The 20,684-nt window shown below is 50.8% G+C and overlaps 1 protein-coding gene across 3 annotated transcripts in view; it reads left to right on the plus strand.

The window, feature by feature from the left end:
• Positions 1-3,809: 3,809 nt before the first annotated feature.
• LOC137300950 (MORN repeat-containing protein 1-like) overlaps positions 3,810-20,684 on the plus strand; it is a 211,490-nt gene continuing 194,615 nt past the window's right edge. The window contains exons 1-6 of one of the 3 annotated variants that reach the window (XM_067970239.1): positions 3,810-3,974; positions 5,609-5,680; positions 6,524-6,622; positions 7,361-7,471; positions 7,623-7,713; positions 17,033-17,120. In XM_067970239.1, the coding sequence (XP_067826340.1) occupies positions 3,896-3,974; positions 5,609-5,680; positions 6,524-6,622; positions 7,361-7,471; positions 7,623-7,713; positions 17,033-17,120 (540 nt within the window). In that variant the 5' untranslated portion in view covers positions 3,810-3,895. The remainder of the gene's footprint in view (positions 3,975-5,608; positions 5,681-6,523; positions 6,623-7,360; positions 7,472-7,622; positions 7,714-17,032; positions 17,121-20,684) is intronic. The other 2 variants (XM_067970240.1, XM_067970238.1) reach the window with 2 other exon arrangements.

The raw sequence follows: 20,684 nt of genomic DNA on the forward strand, positions 1-20,684 counted from the left end.
CACTCGTTCATGGGGCCAAGGACAGGCCGTGGTGGGCGGGGGCAGGTTCAGTTGGAGGCTGCAGGCTGGGGCCCCAAGCTTGGGTTGTGGATTGGGAAGGGGTGAGAGACTGGACGCTGGGCTGGGAATTTGCTCGGACCTGCTCCTGCTCCTGCTTCGCTGCACTTCCAGCGAAGTTATAGCGGAAGAGCATCTCCGAGGGAATTCCCAGCCATACGTGACTATGGAGGGCAGGGAGCCGAGGAGTTCTCCCCTGTATCCTGGGCCAACATCTATCCCTCAACCAACATCACTGAAACAGCTTCTCTGGTCATTATCTCACTGCTGTTTGTGGGATCTTGCTCTGCGCAAATTACAACAGTGACTACGCTTCAAAAGTACTTAATTGGCTGTAAAGCGCTTTGGGACGTCCTGAGGTTGTGAAAGGCGCTATGTAAATGCAAGTTCTTTCCTTTTCCTTTGAGTCTGGAGAGCAGGGGCCGTTCACTGAACTCCAGGTGTTTATTAACATCTGGAGTTTGTCAGTAATAGGATAAAGAATGTCATGATCAAAGTGTATAACAGTGTGAACCACTGGAGCCTGAGATGGGGAGAGCAGGAGGCCAGATCCTGAAGTCGGGACATAGAGGGAACCGAGCAGGACACAGATGTGGAGCTGCGGCTGGGATGGGGTTGACCTGGAGCCAGGTCTCATCAGGAAGCTCAATCTGGAAAGGCGGGAGACGTGCAGCTGGGAGCAGGCAAGGTGGCCAACAAATACAGACCCTTGCATCTGACGAGGGTACCCTCATCAATCAAAGCTTAGATGTAGTGGTCACATGGCTTCCATGGCCCAATTAGATTTCCACTCAAGTGTACAGCCAGGTGGCAGAAGGCTGTGCACTTAAGTGGAGATCTAATTGGGCCACCAGATGTTGACAGGACTCATCAACCAGACAATGTCCCTTTATCTCCCCTTCCCACATTCTCAGTGGATGCAGAAAGAGATTGGCCCCATAGTCCAGGACTACATACCTGTATGGTCACTGTGCAATGCACACAGGGACATGAGTACTCTGCCATATCACTGGACCTCACTGATAATCTCACTGGCATCCACCCGACAATGTGGAAAATTGCCCAGGTATGTCCTGTCCACAAAAAGCAGGACAAATCCAATCCGGCCAATTACCGCCCCATCAGTCTACTCTCAATCATCAGCAAAGTGATGGAAGGTGTCGTCGACAGTGCTATCAAGCAGCACTTACTCACCAATAACCTGCTCACCGATGCTCAGTTTGGGTTCGGCCAGGACCACTCGGCTCCAGACCTCATTACAGCCTTGGTCCAAACATGGACAAAAGAGCTGAATTCCAGAAGTGAGGTGAGAGCGACTGCCCTTGACATCAAGGCAGCATTTGACCGAGTGTGGCACCAAGGAGCCCTAGTAAAATTGAAGTCAATGGGAATCGGGGGGAAAACTCTCCAGTGGCTGGAGTCATACCTAGCACAAAGGAAGATGGTAGTGGTTGTTGGAGGCCAATCATCTCAGCCCCAGGACATTGCTGCAGGAGTTCCTCAGGGCAGTATCCCAGGCCCAACCATCTTCAGCTGCTTCACCAATGACCTTCCCTCCATCACAAGGTCAGAAATGGGGATGTTCGCTGATGATTGCACAGTGTTCAGTTCCATTTGCAACCCCTCAGATAAAGAAGCAGTCCGAGCCCGCATGCAGCAAGATCTGGACAACATCCAACAAGAGAGAGTCTTACCACCTCCCCTTAACATTCAACGGCATTGCCATCACCGAATCCCCCACCATCAACATCCTGGGGGTCACCATTGACCAGAAACTTAACTGGACCAGCCATATAACTACTGTGGCTACAAGAGCAGGTCAGAGGCTGGGTATTCTGCGGTGAGTAACTCACCTCCTGACTCCCCAAAGCCTTTCCACCATCTATAAGGCACAAGTCAGGAATGTGATGGAATACTCTTCACTTGCCTGGATGAGTGCAGATCCAACAACACTCAAGAAGCTCGACACCATCCAGGACAAAGCAGCCCACTTGATTGGCACCCCATCCACCACCCTAAACATTCACTCCCTTCACCACCGGCGCACTGTGGCTGCAGTGTGTACCATCCACATGATGCACTGCAGCACCTCGCCAAGGCTTCTTTGACAGCACCTCCCAAACCCGCGACCTCTACCACCTAGAAGGACAAGGGCAGCAGGCACATGGGAACAACGCCACCTGCACGTTCCCCTCCAAGTCACACACCATCTCGACTTGGAAATATATCGGCCGTTCCTTCATCGTCGCTGGGTCAAAATCCTGGAACTCCCTTCCTAACAGCACTGTGGGAGAACCTTCACCACACGGACTGCAGCGGTTCAAGAAGGCGGCTCACCACCACCTTCTCAAGGGCAATTAGGGATGGACATTAGATGCCGGCCTCGCCAGCGACGCCCACATCCCATGAACGAATATAAAAAAAATAAGTTGCACACACTGGTGAGACTCCAGCAGCTGTCCTCTTTATTCATCGTATCATAGTAGGTGCAGCGCTGAAGGAGGCCATGCCGGCTCTTTGAAAGAACTATCCAACTAGTCCCATTCCCCTGCTCTTTCCCCATTGCCCTATAAGTGTTTTCCCTTCAAGTATATATATAGTGCTAAGATGTCATCATTGAGACCTCTGTAGAGTTGGCCGAAGACTGTCTTCTGCATCCACTGTCTCATTGGAAGCGTTTTCACCTTTGAGTCGGAAGATTGTGGGATTTACGGCCCACCACAGGACTTGGGCACATAATCTCTGGAGACACTCCACTCAGGGCAGTACTGAGAGAGTGCTGTATCATCGGAGGTGAAAGGTTAAACTGAGGCCTCACCTGCTTGCTCAATGGCTGTTAAAGATCCAATGACATTATTTTGAAGAGGAACCAAGCGTTCTCCTGGAGTCCTGGCCAACATTTCCCTCTCAACTAACACCATTAAAAACCAGATTAACCTGTAATGGCACTCCAGCTCCGTGGTAGCGCTCTCCCTTCTGAGTCTCGTGATCATGGACTCAAGCCCCACTCCTGGATTTGAGTTTATAATCTAGACCGGCACTTCAGTGCAGTGTGGAGGGGACGCTGCTTGGCTGGAGGTGTTGATTTTTTGATGAGACATTAATCGAAGGCTAAGGTTGTGTCTGTGTGTTCAGCTGGACATCAAAGATCCCATGACATTATTTGAAGACGAGTTTTCCTTGTGCACGGACCAACATTTATTCTTCAACCAGCACCACCAAAAATGGATGAACTCATCGATCATTTCATTGCTGTTTGTGGGGCCTGGTGTGCAAATTGGCTGCTGTGTTTGTCCATATAACAAAGGTAATTAATTGGCTGTGAAGCGCCATGGGATGGCCTGAGGATGTGACAGATGCTATATAAATGCAAATTTGTATTTCTTCATTTATTCTTCTTGTCATTGTCTGTCGAATCTTGCTGTTTGTAAAAGTGGGTGCTGCTGTTATGTGTATCAGTGACAGCACTTCAAAGAAATTAATATGAAACACTTTGGGACATTTCCGAGAGATGGGTCCTAGATAAACGCAATTCTTTCTTCGGAGTGGAACAGATATAAAATTAGGACAGAAAGCACTCAACATTTTTGGTGATGGACAGGTAAACTGATGTAAATTTAATTCCCATCACTGCACAATATGACCAGAGTCCATTGTGGCCTTTAGGTGGCGCTGATACTTGGAGGACCAACTGTTGGGACCATCTTGACTCTCACGTTGATCGAGGAGTTGGACCGGCGGAAGCCCCGAATCGCGATTGGTGGGTTTCCCCCCTAGCAACGGCGCTTGCGGCCTGGCCAATGGCTGGCGATGTTATTGGTGCCGGGGCCGCGATGCGATGGAGGCGGCGGGTGAAGTGAAGGTGCCGGCGGCTCCGGGCTGTTATGTCGGGGAGGTGAAGCAGCAGCTGCGGGACGGTGAGGACGGAGGGCGGGCGGAGGGCGGTTAGGGGCAGGAAGGCGCTCGGGTTTAAAATGTCATTGACAGAAACCACCATCGACAGCGTCCTGGTCACTGGAACCCCCTCCCCCCACTTACCCCCTCCCCTCACTTACCCCCTCTTTTTCTCCCCCACCCCCCTCTTTTTCTCCCCCACCCCCCTCTTTTTCTCCCCCACCCCCCCTCTTTTTCTCCCCCACCCCCCTCTTTTTCTCCCCCACCCCCCTCTTTTTCTCCCCCACCCCCCTCTTTTTCTCCCCCACCCCCCTCTTTTTCTCCCCCACCCCCCTCTTTTTCTCCCCCACCCCCCTCTTTTTCTCCCCCACCCCCCTCTTTTTCTCCCCCACCCCCCTCTTTTTCTCCCCCACCCCCCTCTTTTTCTCCCCCACCCCCTCTTTTTCTCCCCCACCCCCCTCTTTTTCTCCCCCACCCCCCTCTTTTTCTCCCCCACCCCCCTCTTTTTCTCCCCCACCCCCCTCTTTTTCTCCCCCACCCCCCTCTTTTTCTCCCCCACCCCCCCTCTTTTTCTCCCCCACCCCCCCTCTTTTTCTCCCCCACCCCCCTCTTTTTCTCCCCCACCCCCCCTCTTTTTCTCCCCCACCCCCCCTCTTTTTCTCCCCCACCCCCCCTCTTTTTCTCCCCCACCCCCCTCTTTTTCTCCCCCACCCCCCCTCTTTTTCTCCCCCACCCCCCCTCTTTTTCTCCCCCACCCCCCCTCTTTTTCTCCCCCACCCCCCCTCTTTTTCTCCCCCACCCCCCTCTTTTTCTCCCCCACCCCCCTCTTTTTCTCCCCCACCCCCCTCTTTTTCTCCCCCACCCCCCTCTTTTTCTCCCCCACCCCCCCTCTTTTTCTCCCCCACCCCCCCTCTTTTTCTCCCCCACCCCCCCTCTTTTTCTCCCCCACCCCCCCTCTTTTTCTCCCCCACCCCCCCTCTTTTTCTCCCCCACCCCTCCCTTCCTCCCCCCTCTCCCCCCCTCTCCCCCCTCCCCCCCCAACTCCCCCCCTCCCCCCTCCCCCCCTCCCCCCTCCCCCCCTCCCCCCCCCCCCCCCCCTCCCCCCTCCCCCCCTCCCCCCTCCCCCCCTCCCCCCTCCCCCCCCTCTCCCCCCCAACTCCCTCCCCCCAACCGAACAACAACAAATATAAATCCACACTCAAACAACTCTGTGAAGAAACTCCTTCTCACCACTCTCCTCATTCCCTTAGTTATAATGTTAAATTGGTGACTTTCACACTGACTGCCCAACCATAGCGAAAAGTCTTTCCCCACTCACCCTATCAAAACCCTTCATCATTTTCTAAGCCTCTATTGAATCTCCTCTTTGCCACCTTTGCCCGAGTTGCAATAGTTCCCAGTATCTCTGCTCTCTTCTCATAACTATTGCTTCATATCCCTGGTAACTTTATGCTGCATGCTTGTAAATTTGTAACATCAGGAAATTGCTTGTAAATTTCAGGCTGCAACTCTGAATAAAATGCTTTCTTTAAGATTGTTTTGCATCTGTAATAAAGTTTGATGGATGCATGCTGAGTGCAAGACGTGTGAGTGTACACATGCAGCGCCAAAAATGGCTGCAGCTCATCACCGGGATATTTGATTTTCTTTTTTCTAGGGTTTGGTCTGTACGTTTATGCGAACAGCTTTTTTCAATATGAGGGAGAATGGAAAAGTGGGAAAAAGCACGGTAAGTCATCATTGTGTTGCTTTCTGAGATATAACACGTTCGAGTCGCAACGGCCTCCTTCCTTACATGCTTTAAAAGCAGCGCCTTTCACGACCTCAGGATGTCTCAAAGCGCTTTACAGCTAATGAAACACATTTGAACTCTAGTCACTGTTGTAATGTAGGAAATGCAGCAGCCATTTTGCGCACAGCAAGGTCCCACAAACAGCAATGTAATAATGACCAGATAATCTATTTTAGTGATGTTGAGGGATAAACATTTGCCAGGACACCGGGAAGAACTCCTCTGCTCTTCTTCAAAATAGTGCCATGGGATCTTTTATGTCCACCTGAGAGGGCAGAAGGGGCCTCGGTTTAATTATTTATCCGAAAGACGGCGTCTCCGACAGTGCAGCACTCCCTCAGTACTGGCTCTGAAATGTCAGCCTGGATTTTGTGCTCAAGTCCCTAGAGTGGGACTTGAACCCACAACCTACTGACTGAGAGGCAAGTGTGCTGCCAGCCTCCGATCCATTGCTGCACCTGTAAGATTCTATTAGTTTGTTTTACACTACGTGCCTGCTCATGGTGGGGACCATTTTCTGTGACCTGTCACTACCTGTTCCTGGCACTACATTTATAGTTGCTTTTTTTTTAAGCCTGGGTTACAAACTTTCCTGTTTTCTTCCTTCTGGGTAATGTCTATCTCCAAACAAATCTTTTTAGAGAGCAAGGCAGTTCTGTTTTGTCATTGCTTGCCGTCAATATTCAGTGATTTGTAAACAGGTCACACAGTTCAAATTTGAACTCTCCGGCTCTGTCAGACATGAAAGGCTGTAATTGATTTTATTTTTGTCCACATTAGGTAATGGGAAGTTTCTAATGAAGGATGGCAGTTACTACGAGGGCGAGTTTGTGAATGGAGAAATAGAAGGGAATGGAGTTCGGTACTGGGCCGTCTCAGGTACGCAAACTCCTTAACACTGCTACCTGTTAGAATAACTTCTTACAGATGAGCTTACAAGGACATCCTCTTTAAGAAAAATAGAACCTAGCAAACAAGGAGGAGCAGAGGGAGAGAGTGAACAAGTGAGCTAGCTGTGTATCATTTTCACTTCAATGATCTCACATGCAAATGATGCAACATTTTGGTACATTATTAAATTTTGTGTTTATAAACAATTGGGGGAAAAAATTATTTGTCTTTGTTGCCTGTATGGACTTTGTGCCCTTTAGTTTATTTCTTTGTTTCTATATTTTTGGTCCTTGCTCGGACATTTCCTGCAGTTCCTATTATCCCCATTGTCCATTGTGTAAGGTCAGTCAGGTGTTAGAATGGCTGGAGTTTCAAAACTGACCTGGTGCTTCAGTTGTTCACTGAGGATCACTTTCCAGTGGTCCCTGCATGGAAAGTGCCTGTGTGTGGATGTCAGGGCTTCGCTATGACGGGCGAACAGCCTGCTTGTCACTCACTGCCTTGCCTCATACATAAACAGTAGAAGCTTGGCGAAGTACCAGAGGGCTGCCAGCCCCGTTGGAAAGAAAAAACGTGCATTTATATATAACGCCTCACGCAAAGTGTGGCCGCTTAATGAGGTACCAGAGGGCTTTCTGCCATTTGAAACACCTCCCAGCAAAGATTCAGGAGAGAAGGGGAGGAATTTAGAAAGAAAAAAAAACAGATGTTTTTCCATTTTTAAAGGAAATGAGTATTCTGGACAGTTCATGCAGGGAGAGATCCACGGATATGGAGTGATGAAGTACAGCGATGGTGCTCAGTATGAAGGGGAGTTTCACTACGGCGTCCGAACAGGTGAATAAATTTCTATCTGATTTTGACTCCCATCTGCTGCCTGGCTTTGCATCTTCGTGTTGTGTTGTCTAGTGGCACCTCCTATAACTGCAGGCTGACCCTCTGCTTGTTGCTGGCTCAGTGTGTAACTGTACCTTATTCCTCTGTCTAGGTCATGGAGTGCTGACTGATAAGGAGGGTCAGATGTACCGAGGGTCCTTCCACAACCACAAGAAGCACGGAGAAGGCGAGATGTACTATAAGTAAGTGAAGACCAAAGCTGAGAGCTCCTCACTGCTCCACTTGAGTCCTCCTCGTCAGCTGGAGCTTACTTGCGAATACACAATGAACCCTGATGAGATGCACGCAGCTGTTTCCAGCAACGTACGGTAACTTTGTTTCTGATTTCCACCGAGCCTTTACCACCTTTTCCGTTTCCCCCCCTCCAATTTGGAAAGTCTCAAAATATTACATAGAAGTTATAGCAGAGACAGGCCATTCAGCCTAACTGGTCTATGCCGAGGTTCCTCCCACCTTACTCCATCTCCCCCTATCAACATATCATTCTAGCCTGAAAACTTCCCGGGAAACCATTTCAAAAATAAAAACCAAAGGTGCAGAGCCCTGAACATGGTGCATGGGAGGGAGGAGTTTGATCAATGCTTTTGAAGGGAAACTCCCCACCGCCCCCCCCCCATACTTTCTTCCACATACACTCTTCCCCCCCGGCCCTCGCGGTTCAATCAAAGCTGAATCATGGCAATTTGGGAAAGGTACCAGAGAGTGATAGGCTTCATGATGCAAAGCTCAGCAGGGACTCAGCGCCTTTAGAAGCGGTCAGGGGTGGGAGGGCGGGGAGAAAACTGTCAGAGAATACCGTTTAGAAACATGGTCCTGGCCGTCTTGTAAACATGACACTTGGAGCAGGGCACTGCATTCCGCAGATGATGAACTTAAAAAAAAATTAATGAGGGAAAAGATCGCTTTGACAAGAACTAATGACTCCTGCACTGCAGGGTTAGAAAGTCTTTGTTGCTCCATTGATATAAATTCCATTCTGTCAAATCTCAAGTGGATTCCTTTGTGAAGGATTTCATTAATATGCCTGCCCACAGTTACTTATCCACACGTCATCGTGTTTTAATGACCCCATGCCCTTGTTCCATGGTGGTGCCTTGCTCAGGAACATTTGCCTGTCTTCTCTCAAGCATCTTTCTTGATGCCTTTAAAGGATCCATTGCATTTTTCATTAGTATTGATTGTCCGACTTACCCTGTGCTTAAACAGTAAAGTTCAGTCTCTGGCCTGTGCTGAGTTAGTTGGCCTTCGCCTGGGTTGAAGGTAGAGGAACAATACAACCGGTCGCTGTGCCATGGCGAGGGAGACGTAAATCAGCCAGGGTCATGCTCCTGGTCGCTCTCCACTGTCCCCTGCTGGAAGTGTGTGTTTGTGGATGTTGGGTGAGGAAGGTGATGCCCTCTGACGTTAAACTGACTGCCAATCACTCACTGGCTGGGCTCACGTGTACAGAATGGCAGCCTTGTTGAGGTACCAGTGGACACCTGGCAAGAAAGGGCATCATCAGGCAAGAAGGAAATAAAGTAGAAATGGGGGAAAGCAATAAAATACAGGTGACATTTATGACAGGACCAGAATCAAACAAAAAGGAATAAACTTGGTGCTGTCTGTAGCTACTTTTATATTGTCCTAGGGCCTCAGCTAGTGTCACCAACTCCGCATGCTTGCGTCTCAGGCTGACATTTAACCATGGGGTTCGGTGAGTAAATGTGTACAATTATTCCAGTACCATATAAAGATTACTTGCTTTTTCTATTTTATTTTTTCCTCATCCTATCCTGAAGGTGCTAACTCCATGCCGGGGTACAGTCCTACAGGCGCGGCGCCATGCCGGGGTACAGTCCTACAGGCGCGGCGCCATGCCGGGGTACAGTCCTACAGGCGCGGCGCCATGCCGGGGTACAGTCCTACAGGCGCGGCGCCATGCCGGGGTACAGTCCTACAGGCGCGGCGCCATGCCGGGGTACAGTCCTACAGGCGCGGCGCCATGCCGGGCTACAGTCCTACAGGCGCGGCGCCATGCCGTGATACAGTCCTACACAGGCGCGGCGCCATGCCGTGATACAGTCCTACACAGGCGCGGCGCCATGCCGGGGTACAGTCCTACAGGCGCGGCGCCATGCCGGGGTACAGTCCTACAGGCGCGGCGCCATGCCGGGGTACAGTCCTACAGGCGCGGCGCCATGCCGGGGTACAGTCCTACAGGCGCGGCGCCATGCCGGGGTACAGTCCTACAGGCGCGGCGCCATGCCGGGGTACAGTCCTACAGGCGCGGCGCCATGCCGGGGTACAGTCCTACAGGCGCGGCGCCATGCCGGGGTACAGTCCTACAGGCGCGGCGCCATGCCGGGGTACAGTCCGACAGGCGCGGCGCCATGCCGGGGTACAGTCCGACAGGCGCGGCGCCATGCCGGGGTACAGTCCGACAGGCGCGGCGCCATGCCGGGGTACAGTCCGACAGGCGCGGCGCCATGCCGGGGTACAGTCCGACAGGCGCGGCGCCATGCCGGGGTACAGTCCGACAGGCGCGGCGCCATGCCGGGGTACAGTCCGACAGGCGCGGCGCCATGCCGGGGTACAGTCCGACAGGCGCGGCGCCATGCCGGGGTACAGTCCGACAGGCGCGGCGCCATGCCGGGGTACAGTCCGACAGGCGCGGCGCCATGCCGGGGTACAGTCCGACAGGCGCGGCGCCATGCCGGGGTACAGTCCGACAGGCGCGGCGCCATGCCGGGGTACAGTCCGACAGGCGCGGCGCCATGCCGGGGTACAGTCCGACAGGCGCGGCGCCATGCCGGGGTACAGTCCGACAGGCGCGGCGCCATGCCGGGGTACAGTCCGACAGGCGCGGCGCCATGCCGGGGTACAGTCCGACAGGCGCGGCGCCATGCCCATAGTGAACCAACACGAGGGAAAAACCTACTTGACCTCGTCCTCACCAATCTACCTGTCGCAGATGCATCTGTCCATGACAGTATTGGTTGGAGTGACCACCGCACAGCCCTTGTGGAGACGAAGCCCCGTCTTCACACTGAGGACACCATCCAACGTGTTGTGTGGCACTATCACCGTGCTAAATGGGATAGATTCAGAACAGATCTAGCAGCTCAAAACTGGGCATCCATGAGGTGCTGTGGGCCATCAGCAGCAGCAGAATTGTATTCCAGCACAATCTGTGGCCCGGCATATTCCTCACTCTACCATTACCAACAAGCCAGTGGATCAACCCTGGTTCAATGAGTGTAGAAGAGCATGCCAGGAGCAGTACCAGGCGTACCTAAAAATGAGGTGCTAACCTGGTGAAGCTACAACTCAGGACTATATGCATGCTAAACAGCGGAAGCTACATGCTATGGACAGAGCTAAGCGATTCCATAACCAATGGATCAGATCAAAGCTCTGCAGTCCTGCCACGTCCAGTCCTGAATGGTGGTGGACAATTAAACAACTAACAGGAGGAGGAGGCTCTGTGACCATCCCCATCCTCAATGATGGCAGAGTCCAGCACGTGAATGCAGAAGACAAGGCTGAAGCGTTTGCAACCATCTTCAGCCAGAAGTGCTGAGTGGATGATCCATCTGTGATATCCCCACCATCACAGAAGCCAGTCTTCAGCCAATTTGATTCACTCCACGTGATATCAAGTAGTGGCTGAGTGCACTGGACACAACAAAGGCTATGGGCCCTGACAACATCCCGGCCGTAGTGCTGAAGACTTGTGCTCCAGAACTAGTCACGCCTCTAGCCAAACTGTTCCAGTCCAGCTACAATACTGGCATCTACCCGACAATGTGGAAAATTGCCCAGGTATGTCCTGTCCACAAAAAGCAGGACGAATCCAATCCGGCCAAATACTGCCCCGTCAGTCTACTCTCAATCATCAGCAAAGTGATGGAAGGTGTCGTCGACAGTGCTATCAAGCAGCACTTACTCACCAATAATCTGCTCACTGATGCTCAGTTTGGGTTCAGCCAGGACCACTCAGCTCCTGACCTCATTATAGCCTTGGTCCAAACACTGACAAAAGAGCTGCATTCCAGAGGTGAGGTGAGAGTGACTGCCCTTGACATCAAGGCAGCTTTTTACCGAGTGTGGCACCAAGGAGCCCTAGTAAAATTGAATTCAGTGGGAAACGGAGAAACTCTCCAGTGGCTGGAGTCATACCAAGCACAAAGGAAGATGGTAGTGGTTGTTGGAGGCCAATCATCTCAGCCCCAGGACATTGCTGCAGGAGTTCCTCAGGGCAGTGTCCTAGGCCCAACCATCTTCAGCTGCTTCATCAATGACCTTCCCTCCATCATAAGGTCAGAAATGGGGATGTTCGCTGATGATTGCACAGTGTTCAGTCCCATTCACAACCCTTCAAATAACGAAGCAGTCCGTGCCCACGTGCAGCAAGACCTGGACAACATCCAGACTTGGGCTGATAAGTGGCAAGTAACATTCGTGACAGGCAATGACCATCTCCAACAAGAGAGAGTCTAACCACCTCCCCTTGATATTCAACGCATTACCATCGCCGAATCCCCCACCATCAACATCCTGGGGGGTCACCATTGACCAGAAACTTAACTGGACCAGCCATATAAATACTGTGGCTACAAGAGCAGGTCAGAGGCTGGGTATTCTGTGGCGAGTGACTCACCTCCTGATTCCCCAAAGCCTTTCCACCATCTACAAGGCACAAGTCAGGAATGTGATGGAATACTCTCCACTTGCCTGGATGAGTGCAGCTCTAACAACACTCAAGAAGCTCGACACCATCCAGGATAAAGCAGCCCGCTTGATTGGCACCCCATCCACCACCCTAAACATTCACTCCCTTCACCACCGGCGCATCGTGGCTTCAGTGTGTACCATCCACATGATGCACTGCAGCAACTCGCAAAGGCTTCTTCGACGGCACCTCCCAAACCCATGACCTCTACCACCTAGAAGGATAAGGGCAGCAGGCACATGGGAACAACACCATCTGCACGCTCCCCTCAAAGTCACACACCATCCCGACGTGGAAATATAACGCCATTCCTTCATCGTTACTGGGTCAAAATCCTGGAACTCTCCACCCAACAGCACTGTGGGAGAACCTTCACCACACGGACTGCAGTGGTTCAAGAAGGTGGCTCACCACTACCTTCTCAAGGGCAATTAAGGATGGGCAATAAATGCTGGCCTTGCCAGCAATGCCCACTTCCCATGAACGAATAAAAAAAAATATGCTGGGGTACGATCCTACGGGCGCGGAGTAATGCTGGGGTACAGTCCTACAGGCACGGGGTAATGCTGGGGTACAGTCCTACAGGCGCGGGGTAATGCTGGTGTACAGTCCTACAGGCACGGGGTAATGCTGGTGTACAGTCCTACAGGCACGGGGTAATGCTGGTGTACAGTCCTACAGGCGCGGGGTAATGCTGGTGTACAGTCCTACAGGCACGGGGTAATGCTGGTGTACAGTCCTACAGGCACGGGGTAATGCTGGTGTACAGTCCTACAGGCACGGGGTAATGCTGGTGTACAGTCCTACAGGCACGGGGTAATGCTGGTGTACAGTCCTACAGGCACGGGGTAATGCTGGTGTACAGTCCTACAGGCGTGGGATTATGCTGGGATACAGTCCTACAGGCGCAGGGCAATGCTGGGGTACAGTCCTACAGGCGCGGGGTAATGCTGGGGTACAGTCCTACAGGCGCGGGGTAATGCTGGGGTACAGTCCTACAGGCGCGGGGTAATGCTGGGGTACGGTCCTACAGGCGCGGGGTAATGCTGGGGTACGGTCCTACAGGCGCGGGGTTATGCTGGGGTACGGTCCTACAGGCGCGGGATAATGCTGGGGTACAGTCCTACAGGCGCGGGATAATGCTGGGGTACAGTCTTACAGGCGCGGGATAATGCTGGGGTACAGTCCTACAGGCGCGGGATAATGCTGGGGTACGGTCCTACAGGCGCGGGGTAATGCTGGGGTACGGTCCTACAGGCGCGGGATAATGCTGGGGTACGGTCCTACAGGCGCGGGATAATGCTGGGGTACGGTCCTACAGGCGCGGGATAATGCTGGGGTACAGTCCTACGGGCACGGGGTAATGCTGGTGTACAGTCCTACAGGCGTGGGATTATGCTGGGATACAGTCCTACAGGCGCAGGGCAATGCTGGGGTACAGTCCTACAGGCGCGGGGTAATGCTGGGGTACAGTCCTACAGGCGCGGGGTAATGCTGGGTTACGGTCCTACAGGCGCGGGGTAATGCTGGGTTACGGTCCTACAGGCGCGGGGTTATGCTGGGGTACGGTCCTACAGGCGCGGGGTTATGCTGGGGTACAGTCCTACAGGCGCGGGATAATGCTGGGGTACGGTCCTACAGGCGCGGGGTTGTGCTGGGGTACGGTCCTACAGGCGTGGGGTTGTGCTGGGGTACGGTCCTACAGGCGCGGGATAATGCTGGGGTACAGTCTTACAGGCGCGGGATAATGCTGGGGTACAGTCTTACAGGCGCGGGATAATGCTGGGGTACAGTCCTACAGGCGCGGGATAATGCTGGGGTACAGTCCTACAGGCGCGGGATAATGCTGGGGTACAGTCTTACAGGCGCTGACTCAATGGAGGGTTACGGTTCTACAGTATCTTACCCAGGCGGCCTTTCTTCGTGTGTTTTGGCAGGCTGTTCAGCTAGTCTTGAACTCAATAGTCAAATTTTTTAGTGGGCGTCTGGAAATTCCGAAAATGTGAATCTGCTGCCAAAAGTCTTTTTGTTTAAATAGATGTCTATTTTAGTCAAGATGTGAGAACATTAATTTATTGGGGGTTATTAAAAAGTTTTCAATAAACTTCATCAGCAAAGCATAATCCTATCCTTGCCCCCTACCCTGCCCAGTTTTGATCTTTGCTAAATGTGGCTGGCCAGTCTTTGATTGTGGTAAATCTCAGCTGAAGTCAATCATGGCCACACCTTATGTCCACACACCTGCACTTAGCAGCAGACAGCACTGGATAGTGTTTCGGAGCAGAAACCCTGGCCGATGTTTCTCACCCCCCGCTTCCCATAACACACAGGCACTAAGGCAATTGTTGGACCCTCATCTTAATGCTGAGATCAGCTAACTTTGCATTGACCCGGGATCGAACTAGGACATCTGTACTCTGAGCTGTGCGTTTGCCCAATTAGCTGTCAGAGGAGCTGCCAAGATCACTTTTACACACCGATGGCTTGGAGTAAACAACGTGGTACTATATGTGTCTCAGACCGCTCATTTTATGGTTTCTAAATCTTGTTGGGACATGGGGTAGTGACTGGGCCACAGTCTTCTCATTAGCTAATGCTAACGCTGCTGCTCTGACCAGCCAACGGGATCTGTTGGTGTCTCCAGAACCGGAACATAAAGTTAATCGAAGGTTACAGCAGTGCAAAGTACTATGCAAAGCAAAAGTGCCAGTATAACTCCACAGAGTCGGGCCCTGACTTGGCTAGAATAGAAGAGTGTGAGACGCTCCTGAAAGACGCAGTCTCGCCGCACTTGGGCTTGGCGTCGCATGGAGAGTAACTCCAGTGCAGGGTAAAGACAGACGGGGGGGGGCGTGGGCAGAGTGAGTGGGGGTTCTGTTGGGCATTGTCAGTGAAGTGTCAGTGGTCGTGCTCTTGCCTCTGTCGGGAGGTTGTAAGTTCAAACCCCACTTCAGATACCTGAGCGTTTAATCATGGCTGACACTTCAGTGCAGTACCGAGTGGACTGTCTTTTGGATGAGAGGTTAAACCTGTTTCTGCTTAAATGTAAAAGATCACACGGTACTATTTGAATAAGAGCAGCAGACCTTTCCTGGTGTTCTGGCCAACACTTCTCCCTCAACCAACACGCATTAACTGGTCTTCATCTCACTGCTGTTGGTGGGACCATGCACAAATCGCCTGGTGTGTTTGCCTATAAAATAACAGTGATCGCAGTTCACAAGTAATTCATTCTTGGGATGCTGGCAAGGCTGGTCTTTATTGCCCATCCCTAGTTGTCCTCGAGAAGGTGGTGGTGAGCCGCCGCCTTGAATCGCTGCAGTCCGTGTGGTGAAGGTGCAGTGCTGTTAGATAGGACGTTCCAGCGATGATGAAGGAACGGTGACATATATCCAAGTCGGGATGGTGTGTGACTTGGAGGTGGTGTTGTTCCCATGTCCCTGCTACCCTTGTCCATCTAGGTGGTGGAGATCGTGGGTTTGGGAGGTGCTGTCGAAGAAGCCTTGGCGAGTTGCTACGGTGCATCCTGTAGATAATATACACTGCAGCCACGGTGCACTGGTGGTGGAGGGAGTGGATGTTAAGCTGTGAAGTGTTTTGGGACAGCCTGAGGACATGAAAAGTGCTATATAAATACAAGTTCTTTCTTCCTTTTATTAACTTATTTGGAGCTTATATAAATATTTTGAGACTGATTGCTACAAAATAACTGCAGCCAAAAAGGACAGCAAGGTGAAGCTGGGCAGTTGCCATCTTAGATTTCTCTACTAAACCTCTTTTGGTGTAGTCTCGACAATAAATATGCTTACTAGTGATCCATAACTGTCCTCTGTTATTTCCTGAAGGGAAAGAAAATTGTTTGTGAAAATTTTAAAGAAGTATTGTTAGGAAAATATTCTTGTAATAATTGCAATTTTCAAAAAGGTGTGGCGTTTGCATCAGTGCAAAAGTTGTACCTGGCAGCAAAGCATGGCTCGTGCTGTGCTTGTAGATTTAAGCGTGAAGTTGCGCCTGCTGCACTGGATCTTACGGTACTTCCTCTCTGTCTCGCTTCACTTCAGGAAACTCCAGTAGACGGTCTGGAGCCTGCAAAGAGCAGATTTATTTATTTTTCTGCAGTTTGAGCATACCAACAACAGCAACAGCAGAAAACTTTCCAGTCGTAAGTTGGCAGCGTTGCAGCTTCAGCTGAATTGATGTTCTCTGTCCTGCGCCTGCCCCTAGTACTTAGCCAGCATTTTCTTTGCCTTTTCTTATTTCTCTGCAAGTTGCTGACTCATGCTGTGGACCGGTTCCATGGGCACTGCAAGCCTCTGGTCCCTTGCCCAATGAACCATTCTTTATGTGTAAGCACAGACAAATAGTGTTGACCGGCTAGTCAACCAAGGGGAGATTTGCAGCAAATCCCAATCGTCTCCTTACCCAATGTGCCCTTTTCAGGAGGGTCACTTGCACAACGATTAGGGGCAAGAACCAGGGCAGATTTCCACCCCCCCCCCCACCTTAACGAGCCGCAGCCCAGGGCTTCTAAGGCCAATTGTAGCACCCTTACCACTGCTCTCCTTGAGGTCAGCTAACTCAACACCAACAAGGGATAGAACCTCCTGGTCTGCACGGTTCACTTCCAAACTGGTTGGTGCTCTTGCCTGCTTGGGGGAGGCGGGGAGGGGTGCGGTGAACAAGGTAACCACTTGCTTTTTTTAATTAGACATTTTAAGTTGAATCATTTATTGAAGAGAGAGATCGAATTTGAAAAAACATAACTTCTATTTCCCTCTCTCGTTCAGGAACGGGGACCACTATCAGGGAGACTGGATTGTGGACCGGCGACAGGGCCATGGCATACTGCAGTATGCAGACCAATTCCTTTATGAGGTATTCCTATTTACCAGTAGATGTCACTGTGAGCATGCTCTTCGTCTCAAAGGCAACACATTGCAAGATTTAACAGACTAAGTTTTCGGAAGTTAGAAGGCAACTCAAACTTCTAAAGCTTCAATTTTATTTCACAAAAGTCTCGGAACAGCACCTCACAAAATGTCCCAAGGTTTTATTTTTCTCTCCACACCTCAACTTTCCTCCTGCCCTCTCCTGATGACGCTGACACTTACCCGATTACCCCTTCCGACGGTGGCATCAGCCTTGCCGTATCTCCTCCAAGTGGCCGTTCTTCATGTGAAAGCTGGTACAGTGAGCATCAGCAGGCTGTTTGACCCTGGAGGCCATCGCAGTTGACCCCCGCCCTATCCGATGCTCACTCAATGTCGTCACAAGCCTTGTAGACTCCACATAAAGTTGAAATTAGTGTTCCCGTTAATTCCCATGTGTCTCAAGTTACTGATACTAACCGATCTGGTTTAGGATTTATCCATCAATAAGAGGACAGCCAATTCCAAACCTTCAGGACAACCAAATTCAAACAAGTTATCCAGGACAAATAGAACTGAGTTGCTTTGATTTAATTGACCAGGTTGCCAGGGCTCGGGCTGGATATGGCCCATGTGACATAGGTTGGACACCCCTGACTTTACCACATGAGCCACCACGACCAATTGTGACACTTGCTGATCTCAGTCCGGACTGAGATTAGCCAACGCAGCTCAGTCTGGGGATTGGGAGTGGCAGCTTCCCGTTCTGTACCATAGCACATGGCCCATTTACAACGTTACGATCTCAGGTTTAAGTGTTGTGATCCTTTCATAGAACCATAGGCACAGAAGGAGGCCATTCGGCCCATTGAGTCCTTGCCAGCTCTATGCAAGAGCAATCCAGCTAGTCCCAATTCAGTTGAAGCTTTTTCTAATGAGGCAAAATGAAAGTACCAGTATTTGAACTAAATCCCAAAGTCTTTCTCTAGGGAAGAGAACTTTATTTAAATTTCAAAACCCTCGAATGCTGCGTGTTTTTTTTTATTTTGTGAGGCAGTGGCTGCCTCATTGGGCGGGTTCAGCCCACTGAGCGGTAAGTGCGGGTTCAGCCCACTGAGCGGTAAGTGCGGGTTCAGCCCACTGAGCGGTAAGTGCGGGTTCAGCCCACTGAGCGGTAAGTGCGGGTTCAGCCCACTGAGCGGTAAGTGCGGGTTCAGCCCACTGAGCGGTAAGTGCGGGTTCAGCCCACTGAGCGGTAAGTGCGGGCTCAGCCCACTGTTTTGCAGTGAATGGGGGTTCACCCCTTGTGGGATTGTAAATGTGGAGTCTCCTTGGTGCAGTGAATTCCCAATCCAGGCTGTGCCACTGAAGGGGAAAGCCAGAGGGAGATTGTTGCAGGCTGCTCCAGCTGGATTATAGGGCAACATTGACAAAGGGAATGGTTTGTGCCTTGAGGAAGAGGGATGGGAACAAAATAATGAAATGCAAATTTTTAATTGTAAGAACAACTATAAGTGTAGTCCTAAATAAGTAGTCATCTTTAAAAATTGTTTCTCCTCTACCCTTTTCCCTGTCCTTTCCTTTTCAGCGCTAGTTATAAAAGTGCACAACTCCATCGAACATGTCTTAAATGGCAATATTCTATGAGGGGGGAGGGACTAGCCAATTTAATTTCAGTCTTGGCAGAAAGTAGAACTTCGGCACTCGAATGGTTAACTCCTGCAGGACTGTGGATGCCATTTGGCGTCATTGCCCACTGCAGGCTCCAGGCTCCAGTCTCCCCAGACGTCAGTAGTGCAGCTGTGTGGAGTGCGTGCAGGCAGGAACACGTTACCTCACCATGGCACTGTGTAATGAATGAATTAATTCAGTTTCAGTGCCTGATAACATCACTTTCCCATAGTATAATCACTTCTCTCTTCACACCATTCACTGGAACTGTTTTTACACACGTGTTTGTGTGTGTTTTTTTGTAATTTAGGTTAGTTATAAACTTTAAAAGTCTGATTATTCTGAGCTCCTGGGATCCTGTTGAACTGAAAACTGTCAAAGGTCACAATGTGAGGAGTAAAAGGGCAATATACTCCAACCTTTGTTGAAGTCCTTCTTCTCTGCTATTCCGACATGGGCCTCCTGTACACCCTCCTCACCCCCTCCCTCCATTCTGCCATTGGTAGCAGACCCTTCTACCACCTGGGCCCTACTCTCTGGAACTCTCTTCCCTAAACCCCTCTCCTTTGCTGCCTCTCCTCTCCACTTTCAAAAGCCTTCGACTGTGCCTTCAGTCTTCTCCCCTAACTTCTCTTCATGCTCGGCATGGCGTGCCTTGGGGCAGCTTGAATAAAGAGGTAGAAATCTGTCTGTTTTCCCTTTAGCTCTGAGAGTAGAACTGTCTGCAGCCTGTAATTTTCTATGTCTCTAGTCACTGCCATATGATCATAAGAAAAGGTCAAGGAGGAGAAAAGGCTATTGAGGCCATCAAGTCCACACTGGCACTCCACCTCCCCCTGTCCAGCGCCCACCTCCCCCTGTCCAGCGCGCCCATTGGAATCTGGTGTTGGAATCTGACTCCGGATTTACACTGCAGCGTCTTAGCACCAGTGAGAAGCGAAGCCACCGTGCACCAACCCTCCCGTTACCGTGTCAGTGCAGCCTGAGGATTTTTGTTCTTCCATTTTTAAAGTTCAGAGGAGTCCCCAAGCTAGCAGGACAAACCGGCCCAGGGACTAACAATTAAAGTATGAGAAGGGACATTTTTTAACTTGACGTTGCCGACATGTTGGAAATCCAGGTGCGCACAGCCCAGTTTTCTGGTGATTATTTTAAATGGCATTTGGTGCTTGAATTCTCCATCAGTGGGTGAGGCTCCCCACTGGCAGTGCAAAGTCAGAGCATTACCACCACGTCCTTAAACAAATTCTCAGGGCAGAAGCAGGATTGCAATGTTATCTTGGGGCCAAACTGGCAAACTATCCCAAAAATATATTTGACCTCTGTCTCTAACCCACAGAAGCAGAGAAGGTTATGGGGAGATTTAATAGAGGTGTTCAAAATTATGATGGGTTTTGACAGAGCAGATAGGGAGAAAATGTTTCCACTGGCAGGGGGGTCAATAACCAGAGTACACAGATTTAAGATAATTGGCAAAAGAACCAAGGGGGAGATGAGGAGAATTTTTTTTTCCGCAGCGAGTTATGATGATCTGAAGGGGAGGTGAAAGCAGATTGAATAATAACTTTCAAAAGGGAACTGGATAAATACTCAAAGGAAAAAATTTGCAGGGCTGTGGGGAAAGATTCAGCGAGTGGGACCAGTTGGATAGCTCTTTCAAAGAGCAGGCGCAATGGGCTGAATGGCCTCCTTCTGTGCTGTAAGATTCTATGATTCTAAGCACCTCTTCTCAATTGTCACTGCGGTCTCTTGAAATACACTGGTGGTATAACCAGTCACTTGGGAAAACCAGTTTCATAGAAAATACAACGTTCTCCTCCAACGTCTCACCGAGTTGGAGGGTGAAGAAAGGGGAAACAGGCCAGGGGTCCAGCCTTTGATTGCTAGCCATTGATTCGTA

The sequence above is a fragment of the Heptranchias perlo genome, chromosome 32, assembly GCF_035084215.1.
Source record: "Heptranchias perlo isolate sHepPer1 chromosome 32, sHepPer1.hap1, whole genome shotgun sequence".
NCBI classification, from domain to species: domain Eukaryota; kingdom Metazoa; phylum Chordata; class Chondrichthyes; order Hexanchiformes; family Hexanchidae; genus Heptranchias; species Heptranchias perlo.